Below are 12,459 nucleotides of genomic sequence, written 5' to 3' on the forward strand. Positions count from 1 at the left end.
ATGCTGTGAAAATTGGTAAATGAAACTTCCTATTTTACAACCATTTCTACTGGTAAGCTGTGAAACATTAATGCTTAATGAAAATTTGTTCATCCAGATAGCTTGAAAGTTCTTATTGCTAGAATGGGGACTTCTTTCCTCTAAGCACACCAACTTTCAATTCTATGCATGTGTAAACACAAACAAATATTTATGGAGTTTATTATTTAGATTTAATTCTCATTTAATTATCCACTGGAAAGAATCCTCCAAAAATAGCTTACCTTAAAGACAAAAAATGTTAACACTCTAACAATTTCATGAAAAAGATAACATTGTTATTGTGTATACTGTAAATTAGACTGAATTATAATACAGTTTCCTGATCCTAGACCATAAATATTTGTATCTCAGTGAGACTGAAAATGCTAGAACTATAATCCTGATTTCTTTATACTTCAAGATATGGATGATTGCTTCCAGTGCCAAGAAGATCAGTATCCTAACCAAGAGAGAAACCAGTGCATCAGCAAGAAAGAAAACTTCCTATCTTATGAAGCACCTTTGGGCATCAGTTTGGCTCTTTTGGCTCTGGCTTTTTCTGCAAAAACAGCTTTGGTGTTTGGAATCTTCATCCAGCATCAAAACACTCCCATTGTCAAAGCCAATAACCGGAATCTCACCTACACCCTGCTCATCTCCCTCCTGCTCTGCTTCCTCTGCTCCTTGCTATTCATTGGGCGCCCCCAGTTACTGACCTGCAATCTACGACAAACTGCCTTTGGTATCATTTTCTCAGTGGCTGTTTCTTCTGTTTTGGCTAAAACCCTCACTGTGGTTCTGGCTTTCATGGCCACCAAACCAGGATCCAAGATGAGGAAATGGGTGGGGACAAGATTTTCAACCTCTGTTGTTCTTGGTTGTGCTTCTGTTCAGTCAAGTATTTGTATAATATGGCTCTGTACTGACCCTCCTTTCCCAGATCTGAACATGCACTCTCTGCCTGAAGAAGTCATAGTGGAATGCAATGAAGGATCAGCCAACATGTTCTACTATGTTCTTGGTTACATGGGGTTGCTGGCTCTTGTCAGCTTCATTGTGGCTTTCTTTGCTCGGAAGCTGCCGGACACTTTTAATGAAGCCAAATTTATCACTTTCAGCATGTTGGTGTTTTGCAGTGTGTGGCTTTCTTTTGTTCCATCCTACTTAAGCAGCAAAGGGAAATACATAGTGGCTGTAGAGATTTTCTCCATCTTGGCCTCTAGTGCTGGAATCTTGGGTTGTATCTTCTCCCCAAAATGTTATGTCATTGTATTCAAGCCTGAACTCAACTCAAAAGAGCAGCTAAAAAAGAGAAATAAGTAACAATCTAACTATTGAAATCATTATAGTGGATAGATGTTGCTTACTGCCAGAACTTCAGTTGTCAAAATATGGAAAACCTTGCAGTACTTGCAGCCTGCTCCAGTATGGAAATATGTGTAGTTTAGCACTAGCTGAAAAATTCACTCCTCAATAATATGTTGCCAAAGGCTATGAAGATTGTGAAAAACTCTGTGCGGTTTGGTGGGTTTTTATCATGTACAAAACACAAGAAATATAGACTCACAGGTTTCACTCTCCATGGTACAACATGAAATTCGGTCTTCCTAACGCTCTTAAGTACTCAACTTATCTAATTTTAATCTCTTTCTGATATATTTCTTTTATGTATTTGTACTTGTATACCTATTATTTTTATTGTATTGCTCTGCTCCATTTATTTCAATTAAATAATATAGAATATGTGATAGTATAGTTGGAAGAGTCATCCAGTCCCAACCCCTGCATTGCAGGAATCTCAGCTAAAACACACATGACAGATGGCCATCCAACCTCTGCTTTAAAACCTTCAAGGAAGATGAGACAACTACTTCCTGAGGGAGTCCCTTTCACTGTCTAACAGCTCTGACTGGCAGAATTCCCCCCCCCCCGATGTTTAGTCACGGAATCTCCTTTCTTGTTACTTGAATCCATTGGTTTGAGTCCTACCCTCCAGAGCAACAGAAAACAAGCTTGCTTTATCTTCCATGTGACAGCCCTTAAGATATTTGAAGATGGCAATTATATACCTTAAGGATATTAAACATATTATGGCTAAACATACACAATCCATTCAACTGTTTCTCCTATGGCTTGGTTTCCAAACCTTTGATCACCTTGATTGCCCTACTTTGTACACACTCCACCTTGTCAACATCCTTCTTCAATTGTGGTGTCCAGAATTGGATACAGTATTCCAGGTGTGATCAGACCAAGGCAGAATAGAGTGGTACTCTTACTTCCCTTGATATGGACCCTATACATTTGTTGATGCAGCCTAGAATAGAATTAGGTCTTTCTTTGCTGCTGCATCATACTGTTTGTCAGGAATGAGCCAGCTCCTAGCGAAAGTTTGCAGTTAACTGCAGAAAACAGCCAGAAACAGAGAGGCTGCTTTTATGTTACTCAGACAGAGGAAATCCGGCAGCTGCATATTCTGGCTCCTCCCGACCTTGACGTGCAAGCTGATAAGACAGGAACGGAGGGCAGGATAGAACGTAGTCAAAGCTCGCTGGAAGCACAAACATGCAGGAAAGAGTTAAGAGACAGCCTCTCAGAGAATGGGGGAGAGGCGGGACCTGACCCTCTCAGTCCAAGGTCTCAGCGAATGGGAGGGTTGCAAGATAGGAAGCAAAACAAAAGATGTAAGAAGTGGAAGTTCAGTTGTTTCTGGTCAAGCCAGAAGCAGTCTTCAGAAGGGTCATCTTGAATCATGGTGCCAGAGGCTTTGTTAGAGCCATCCCGAGCTATCTGTTTGTTTTTGCAATAAATCCTTCTTTTTAATTAGCTACACTTACTGTGTTATCAAGCTGAGACCTGGACTCCTGACATGTTAACTCATGTTAAGCTTGTCCACCAAGACCCCTAGATCCTTTTCCAATGTACTGCTAGTAAGCCAGGTTTCCTCCATCTTATATTTGTGCATCTAGTTCTTCCTGCCTAAGTGCAGAACCTCCCTATTAAAATTCATTTTGTTAGTTTGGATCCAGTTCTGCAATCTGTTACGGCTATTTTGAGTTATGATTCTGTCCTATGAGGGTAACTGTAAAGCTTTGCAATGAGGAGGAGGATTTTTAATCTGGTGCTTGTGCTGCTGGTGCTGTTCCCTCATATGGTGTGCAAATTCCATAGTTTTAAATGTATTGCAAATGATCCTGTCCCACATACATGGAACCAGGCAGGTGAAATCCTCCTTGGTTGGATTGTATCTTTTATTATCCTTTCCTGATGTTGACCTCAAGAGACCCCCCACTGTAAGCCACTGTTTCTCCCTCCTCCCTGAAATGTGCTTTAATTATATTTCATAAGTGATTCCAACTTTATCCCTTCCAAATGGTGTGTTTGCTATATCCCCCACCCCTTAACTGTCAGGTGCACAGAATGGCTTACATAATCAAACAATCAAACAATATTACAGCAACCATTAAATCATGCCTATTTCCAAAAAGGGAAAACCTTGACCTTGACCCAACTAATCAGAAATTAAATGCCTGAGTAAAACAAACAAAGCAAACAACAACCTATGAATAAATGAATGAGACAGCAACAACTGCTGAAGCAAAAATAAAAAAAAAATGGAAATTGAAAAGTTCAAAAGCAGCCTGCATCTATAAGGACAATTTGACTGTGGGGAAATGTGCTTTACCTCACAGGTAGGTTGAGGAAAGCTTATTTATTGTTGGTTGCAAATACTTGGCTCACATATTGTGTCCTCCATCATGGAGAGCCATGTGTTGCGGTCAGATCACCTAAACTGTCTCCTTGTTGCTGCGGTGCGCCCGATTGGATGACCACTGCAAACCATGGGCTGCACCTCTGTTGCTGGGGTAGAAAATTTGGCTGTTTGGGCTTTGATTGGAGTGTTAGGGACTATTTAAGGTGCTGCACGATGCACGGAGCTTTCTCTTTTGAATTGTGCAGCCGATCCCCTGCCCTCCCTCCCTATAATTAGGGCAGTGTTTTTGACCTTGCTATGCCTGTCTAGGGGTCATCTGCTTTTGGAGCGGGGGCCCGGTGGGAATTTTGCCACTTGGCTGATTGGCTGGTGCCATTTGGTTTTTGCCTACCGTGTAGCAAATCGTCACAACTTTCTAAGGTTGATAGTTAGGCATTGGTTCATTGTTTGGAGGAGGGGATGTGGTTGGCTGTGCCTGCCCCTCCATTGCTGCTGCTAGGGAATTCTGTTAAAGGAACCCAGGGGCTCAATTTGCTCTGTCCGTTCCCCTATCAGAGGTAGGGCCATGCCAGAGTCCCTGGGAGCATCTGGGGTGAACTAAGAGATGGAAATCCACCTCTGTGCTCCTCCAGTATGTTTTCCCTTACTGACCTCTGGTGGTGTCCAGTTGTCAGTCCTGTTTCTACCTGAGTGCAGGTTCAGGTAGTCTGAACCAATGCCTAAGCAACCATTCACATACTGTAACGAATGAAGGTGTGGCCAAATTAATGCCAAAAACCTAAACAAATATTCTGTGTCTATTGTGATTTATTTTGGGGGTGGTTCAGGGGTCTTCACACACAAATTCAGGAGTTACTTTATACAACCTGGAGCTCATAGCCACCCAGTTGGAGCTGCAAGAGTAGCTGTGCAGCATTGCTGCCCTGCAATACACGATATTGAAATACTTGTCTGACAGGTTAATTTGCACAAAACCAGTCTAGTTTATAATTTTGTAACATAATCTAGGTGAAGAGTACAGACCACTGAGTGGCACTGAGCCAAAATTTATCAGAAGCCCCCTTTTTACTCCCTCAGAAAATAATTCAACTTTGCAGAATTTCCTTCTAATATTTTCCTCCTCCCCTCCTCTATCCTTTCACAAAGCAAAACCATTGCTCACAATCTCACTAATAATTCTAGTTCCAGGTCATTCTGGAGAATGTGGCATAATCTCAGCAGGGGAAAACGAAGAAGGACATTGTGGGCATTTAATATGCTCTAGCTAAATGGGCACTGTGGGTTAAACAACAGAGCCTAGGACTTGCCAATCAGAAGGTTGGTTCGAATCCCCGCAACGGGGTGAGCTCCCATTGCTCAGTCCCTGCTCCTGCCAACCTAGCAGTACGAAAGCACCTCAAAGTGCAAGTAGATAAATAGGTACCGCTCTGGCAGGAAGGTGAACGGTGTTTCTGTGTGCTGCTCTGGTTTGCCAGAAGCGGCTTAGTCATGCTGGCCACATGACCCGGAAGCTGTACACCGGCTCCCTCAGCCAATAAAGCAAGATGAGAGCAGCAACCCCAGAGTCGGCCATGACTGGACCTAATGGTCAGGGGTCACTTTACCTAGCTAAATTTTCAGGGGATTGGGGTGCTAATGCTTGTATTAGTTTATTTTGACCAACCAGCTTTTCCCATTAACTTTAAAGCAATACCCAGTCTGCTAGAACATCCTATTTTGTACATTGGTTGTGGTAACCAGTCAACTGAACAAGGACTTGGACAAACAAATGCACTTCCTCTCACATCTGCATGCAACAATCCAAGCAGTAAAGTGGAGAGGGATTTTGGACTGGACATGGGATTTGGGGTATGAGAATGCCCATCATAATATTGCCATTTCTGTTCTAAGCAAGGGTGCTTTCTGTCTAAGTTTATCATTCAGAGCTCACCACCACTGTGGTGACCACAGTGGGTAGTCTCACTGTGGAGCAGCAGAAAGTTATGTTGACATTTCACAAACATGGTTATATCAGCTGTTGATACAGTAAATGGGATCCTCCTTAACATGGGTTCTGGTTGCGCTCGGGCCCTTAAGGCACCCCCACAGGGTGAGTTCTTGTTGGACATGGCCCAAGCCTTAACAGTTGGGCCCTGAGATCATGCCTGGCTGTTTGGACCAATCTGGATGTATGGCATGATTCCTGGGCCATATAAAAGCAGTAGCATGACGTAATAGGGGATACTTGCTTCGTGCTGCCAAACACCCTTCCTCCCTAATTTTAGGTTGTGCTCTTTGGCCTTGCTTTGGATTAGGTCACCTGTTTTGGAACAGGGGCTGGGTAGGGTTAGGGTTCCACTTGGCAGATTGGCTGTAGCCACTTGGTTTTCACCTACCCCCTTAGCAATCGTCACAACTTTGTAAGGTTTGGCAGTTAGGCATTGGATCAGCAATGTGTGGGGAGGGGAGGTGCAGCCATCACCTGCCCCTTCAGAAATAGGGTATTCCGGTAAAGGAATCTGGGGGTCCTGGATCTTGTCCGAAGTCTGCTAGAGAGGCTGGACCCATGCCAGGGCAACAGGAACCCCGGGGTGAGTTTCGGTTGATCATCAATGTTGAACCCTCGTTTGGTGTTCACCCTTTCAGACTACTAGCCAGAGAGGCAGGAGTCAGTTAAAGTCTGTTGCCAATGCCTAAGCCAATACCGCTCACTTTTGCTGTAATCAATAAAGTTGTGGCCTAAATTATTGCCCAATAACTTAAACTAAAATTATGTGTCTGTGTGAAGTTATTTACAGGGGAACAGCTTGGGAGCCTCTAAGCGCAACCCTGTTACTACTGATGGAATGCCAAGCCCCAAAACACTGCAGCAGTTATTATCTCTTCTATAATTATCAAACTTACAGTCATTATTTCAATGGCAAATCCAAAGCTCAGAGTTTCCTCCCAGAGGCATGGGGGGGGGGAGGGAAATAAACAAGCAAGTGAGTGAAATAATATAAAGCCCCAATGAGGTAGATACACCCAAGTGTAGGGACTAAGGGCCGGCAGGGCCATGTCATTTCAAACTCTGTCAGTTTCCCCCTTTCACTGTATAGATCAGTCAAGCATTCAGATAATGTTCTTAAAATACAGAAATGAATTAGAAATCCTTTAGATTGTAAATCTAAAAGTGGACACAAGCTCTTTAACTAGTGCATTGGCTGGCAGTCAGCTAAAATTTAAAGTGCATTCTTTAAAGTAGGATGAATTGAATTTATTGAATAGAGTTTGGATTTGATATCCCGCTTTATCACTACCCGAAGGCGTCTCAAAGCGACTAACATTCTCCTTTCCCTTCCTCCCCCACAACAAACACTCTGTGAGGTGAGTGGGGCTGAGAGACTTCAAAGAAGTGTGACTAGCCCAAGGTCACCCAGCAGCTGCAAGTGGAGGAGCGGAGACGTGAACCTGGTTCCCCAGATTACGAGTCTACCACTCTTAACCACTACACCACACTGGAGAACCATTTGGAAATCAACGATGCAGCTTTGACATCAGAAGGATGGTGACTGTGGTGTTCATGGTTCTTGTGGCGGTGTTTCCTCACGTAGTGTGCAAAGCGCTCAACGTTATGTGTGCTGCGAATGATCTTGTTCATGTTCCACATGAGTGGCACCAGCCAGGTGAAATTCTAATTGGTGGGATTGTGTCTTATATCTATTATCTTGTACCCGGCGTTGACTTCCAGAAACCCCCATCTCAGGAGCAGATTGATGTTCCACTGTAAGATATGATTCCACCCCCTAGATTTGAACTTTCTCTATACTTTGGTAATTCCTTCTGTTTCCATGACTGCTGACCCATGAGTGAGTGAGTGAATAAATGTGGGCATATTGGCAAGAAACCATTGTTCATGCAGACAGTGAAATGTTCCTAAAGCTTAATTTATAATGAATTAAAAAAGATGTTCAAAATTTCATTTCCCCAAAAGCCTGAAGCATTCATTTTAGGGATTATTGGGAGTGAGATTCCAAGAGACCTAAAGAAAGTGTTCATGTGCGCCACCACGACAGCAAGAGTTTTGGTCGCTCAGAATGGGAAAGCAGAGATCTTACTGACAAAGAAAGATTGGCTGATTAAATTGATGGAGTACGCCGAGATGGATAAACTGACAGGGCGGATAAGAGATCCAACGAAACAAAAAGTCAGAAATGATTGGAATATATTTAAACAGTATCTGAAAGACCATTGTGGAGAATTAAAATTTTTGACTGGTTTAGAATAACTCCTGTAAGAAAAAATATTAAAATACAGAGGGAAAGTAGGTTACCAAATATATAGATATAGATTTGTTGGGCATTCAATTAAAAATAAATAAATAGAGGACCCAAGTAGGAAGGGAAGTCAAGTCAAGTGCAAATGGCGTATAAATGAATTAAATGATTAAGTGCATTTTTTTTCTTTATTATGTTTTAGAAACACATATTTAGTAGAGTGGTACCTCTGGTTAAGAACTTATTTCGTTCTGGAGATCTGTTCTTAACCTGAAACTGTTCTTAACCTGAAGTACCACTTTAGCTAATGGGGCCTCCCACTGCCGCCGCATGATTTCTGTTCTCATCCTGAGGTAAAGTTCTTAACCTGAGGTACTACTTCAGGGTTAGCAGAGTCTGTAACCTGAAGCGTTTGTAACCTGAGGTACAACTGTAACAAGAAAACTTAGATGTTACAAAGTGATTTCATGAACGTTTGTTAAAAGAAACCAATAAAGATGAATTGGGGAAAAAGAAAAAAAGAAATGTCCCTAAAGCACTATACACATGTTGTTGTTGTTGTTTAGTCGTTTAGTCGTGTCCGACTCTTCGTGACCCCATGGACCAGAGCACGCCAGGCACTTCTGTCCTCCACTGCCTCCCGCAGTTTGATCAAACTCATGCTGGTAGCTTCAAGAACACCATCCAACCATCTCATTCTCTGTCGTCCCCTTCTCCTTGTGCCCTCCATCTTTCCCAACATCAGGGTCTTTTCCAGGGAGTCTTCTCTTCTCATGAGGTGGCCAAAGTATTGGAGCCTCAGCTTCACGATCTGTCCTTCCAGTGAGCGCTCAGGGCTGATTTCCTTCAGAATGGAGAGGTTTGATCTTCTTGTAGTCCATGGGACTCTCAAGAGTCTCCTCCAGCACCATAATTCAAAAGCATCAATTCTTCGGCGATCAGCCTTCTTTATGGTCCAGCTCTCACTTCCATACATCACTACTGGGAAAACCATGGCTTTTACTATACGGACCTTTGTTGGCAAGGTGATGTCTCTGCTTTTTAAGATGTTGTCTAGGTTTGCCATCGCCTTTCTCCCAAGGAGCAGGCGTCTTTTAATTTCGTGACTGCTGTCACCATTTGCACTGATCATGGAGCCCAAGAAAGTAAAATCTCTCACTGCCTCCATTTCTTCCCCTTCTATTTGCCAGGAGGTGATGGGCCCAGTGGCCATGATCTTCGTTTTTTTGATGTTGAGCTTCAGACCATATTTTGCACTCTCCTCTTTCACCCTCATTAAAAGGTTCTTTAATTCCTCTTCACTTTCTGCCATCAAGGTTGTGTCATCTGCATATCTGAGGTTGTTGATATTTCTTCCGGCAATCTTAATTCCGGCTTGGGATTCATCCAGCCCAGCCTTTCGCATGATGAGTTCTGCATATAAGTTAAATAAGCAGGGAGACAATATACAGCCTTGCCGTACTCCTTTCCCAATTTGGAACCAATCAGTTGTTCCATATCCAGTTCTAACTGTAGCTTCTTGTCCCACATAGAGATTTCTCAGGAGACAGATGAGGTGATCAGGCACTCCCATTTCTTTAAGAACTTGCCATAGTTTGCTGTGGTCAACACAGTCAAAGGCTTTTGCATAGTCAATGAAGCAGAAGTAGATGTCTTTCTGGAACTCTCTAGCTTTCTCCATAATCCAGCGCATGTTTGCAATTTGGTCTCTGGTTCCTCTGCCTCTTCTAAATCCAGCTTGCACTTCTGGGAGTTCTCGGTCCACATACTGCTTGAGCCTTCCTTGTAGAATTTTAAGCATAACCTTGCTAGCGTGTGAAATGAGTGCAATTGTGCGGTAGTTGGAGCATTCTTTGGCACTGCCTTTCTTTGGGATTGGGATGTAGACTGATCTTCTCCAATCCTCTGGCCACTGCTGAGTTTTCCAAACTTGCTGGCATATTGAGTGTAGCACCTTAACAGCATCATCTTTTAAAATTTTAAACAGTTCAGCTGGAATACCATCACTTCCACTGGCCTTGTTATTTGCAGTGCTTTCTAAGGCCCATTTGACTTCACTCTCCAGGATGTCTGGCTCAAGGTCAGCAACCACACTACCTGGGGTGTACGAGACATCCATATCTTTCTGGTATAATTCCTCTGTGTATTCTTGCCACCTCTTCTTGATGTCTTCTGTTTCAGTTAGGTCTTTACCACTTTTGTCCTTTATTATGGTAATCTTTGTACGAAATGTTCCTTTCATATTTCCGATTTTCTTGAACAGATCTCTGGTTCTTCCCATTCTGTTGCTTTCCTCTATTTCTTTGCATTGCTCGTTTAAGAAGGCCTTCTTGTCTCTCCTTGCTATTCTTTGGAAATCTGCATTCAATTTCTTGTATCTTTCATTATCTCCCTCGCATTTTGCTTGCCTTCTCTCCCCCGCTATTTGTAAGGCCTCGTTGGACAGCCACTTTGCTTTCTTGCATTTCTTTTTCATTGGGATGGTTTTAGTTGCTGCCTCCTGTATAATGTTGCGAGCCTCCACCCATAGTTCTTCAGGCACTCTGTCCAGCAAATCTAAATCCTTAAACCTGTTCCTCACTTCCACTGTGTATTCATAAGGGATTTGGTTTAGATTGTATCTTACCTGTCCAGTGGTTTTTCCTACTTTCTTCAGTTTAAGCTTGAATTTTGCTATAAGAAGCTGATGATCTGAGCCACAGTCAGCTCCAGATCTTGTTTTTGCTGACTGTATAGAGCTTCTCCATCTTTGGCTGCAGAGAATATAATCAATCTGATTTCGATGTTGCCCATCTGGGGATGTCCATGTGTAGAGTCGTCTCTTGTGTTGTTGGAAAAGCGTGTTTGTGATGACCAACTTGTTCTCTTGACAGAACTCTATTAGCCTTTGCCCTGCTTCGTTTTGATCTCCAAGGCCAAACTTGCCAGTTGTTCCTTTTATCTCTTGATTCCCTACTTTAGCATTCCAATCACCTATAATGAGCAGAACATCCTTCTTTGGTGTCACTTCTATAAGGTCTTGTAAGTCTTCATAGAATTGGTCAATTTCAGTTTCTTCAGCACCAGTAGTTGGTGCATACACTTGGATTACTGTGATGTTAAAAGGTCTGCCTTGGATTCGTATCGAGATCATTCTATCATTTTTGAGACTGCATCCCAGTACAGCTTTCGCCACTCTTTTGTTGACTATACACATACTGTATCCCAAAGGCAACAGTACTGTGGAAAAATGTGCTTTACATCACAGATATATGGGGGACGGTTCCTTATAGTTGGACTTGAACAGGTGTGGCCAGGTGGGACATGGGGTGGCATTCTGTCAGGTATGCTTCATTTTTGGAACTGGAAATGGCAGCTCCCAACTTCCTTTATTGCATTTCGTAATTGGTTTGCAGGAGGCTGCCAGCAAAGTGATGCCCAATTGAATGTAAAGGCATAATTAGGCATTGCAAAAGGAATTACCTTTGCTCAGTTATGTCCCTATCCCAGGCAACTTAATCTATTTTAAAGCAGAGCAGACCTGTAGATCTGGGGGGGGGGAGAGCACAATTTCATGCACTGTTCAAGTATTTCAGAATTCTACAATGAAACATCATATTCTTCTTGCAGCGTGGTGACAAAATTCTATCAGCACATCCTGGCTTTGGTGTTTGCCATCCAGGAAATCAGTAAAAACCCCAAGCTTTTGCCAAATATCACTATTGGATTCCATATTTATGACAGCTACTATGATGCAGGGATAACCTATCGTACCACGTTGGGCCTGCTCTTCCAGTCACGTAGGTTTGTCCCTAACTACAAATGTGGCAGGCAGGGGAATTTAATGGGAGTCATTGGCGGTCTGGATTCTGATACCTCTTCACACATGTCAGACATCTTAGGCCTGTACAAGATTCCACAGGTAGGATTCATGGGTTGGGTCTATGGGATCTTCTCTAATCTCATGCATCTGTTCTTTCCTCTTTCAGATAGCAATTTCAAGACTGACATTTTTGATTGGGGAAAGATAGGATGAAATACATGGATATGAAATGTCTATTCTGTAGTTTGTGGATACATCCGAAACTCCCTCACTCTAAATTATATGAGGGTTGATAACATGTAGGCCTTCAAGTCTTTGGACTTCCCATCACAGTGAAGTACAGCAAGCCCATCGTCAGTCAGCCTATCTCTCCTCTGTTCTTTTTTAAATAATACAGTTTTAAAACTATCCAATTCAGAAGCACTTTTGAGATGAGGAAGAAGAAAAAGGGTGTACTGAATTATTATATGGTCTTGTTGAACTTTCACATTTGTAAATTTCAGTTAAAATGTATTTAATCGTGGTTCTTTTAAGAATGTTTTATGGATATATTAAGTTATTTAAGGATATATTAATGCAGCTGAATAATTTTTTATTGAATTTTTGAAAAATTTATACATATAAAACAAAACCGTTTCAAACATTAAAATACAAGGTTCTTTTGAACCTTCAGACCTCTTTCCCTC

The 12,459-nt window shown here is 42.3% G+C and overlaps 1 protein-coding gene across 1 annotated transcript in view; it reads left to right on the forward strand.

The window, feature by feature from the left end:
• Positions 1-444: 444 nt before the first annotated feature.
• Positions 445-12,459, forward strand: part of LOC308570744 (vomeronasal type-2 receptor 26-like) — a gene marked incomplete at both ends in the record, with an annotated part of 30,817 nt that continues 18,802 nt past the window's right edge. Inside the window, 5 exons of the mRNA XM_081165660.1 lie at positions 445-763; positions 962-1,142; positions 2,389-2,705; positions 7,309-7,480; positions 11,581-11,872. Coding sequence (XP_081021786.1) covers positions 445-763; positions 962-1,142; positions 2,389-2,705; positions 7,309-7,480; positions 11,581-11,872 — 1,281 coding nt within the window. The remainder of the gene's footprint in view (positions 764-961; positions 1,143-2,388; positions 2,706-7,308; positions 7,481-11,580; positions 11,873-12,459) is intronic.

The sequence above is a fragment of the Podarcis bocagei genome (genome assembly GCF_964188305.1).
Source record: "Podarcis bocagei genome assembly, chromosome: 13".
Classification (NCBI taxonomy): Eukaryota; Metazoa; Chordata; class Lepidosauria; order Squamata; family Lacertidae; genus Podarcis; species Podarcis bocagei.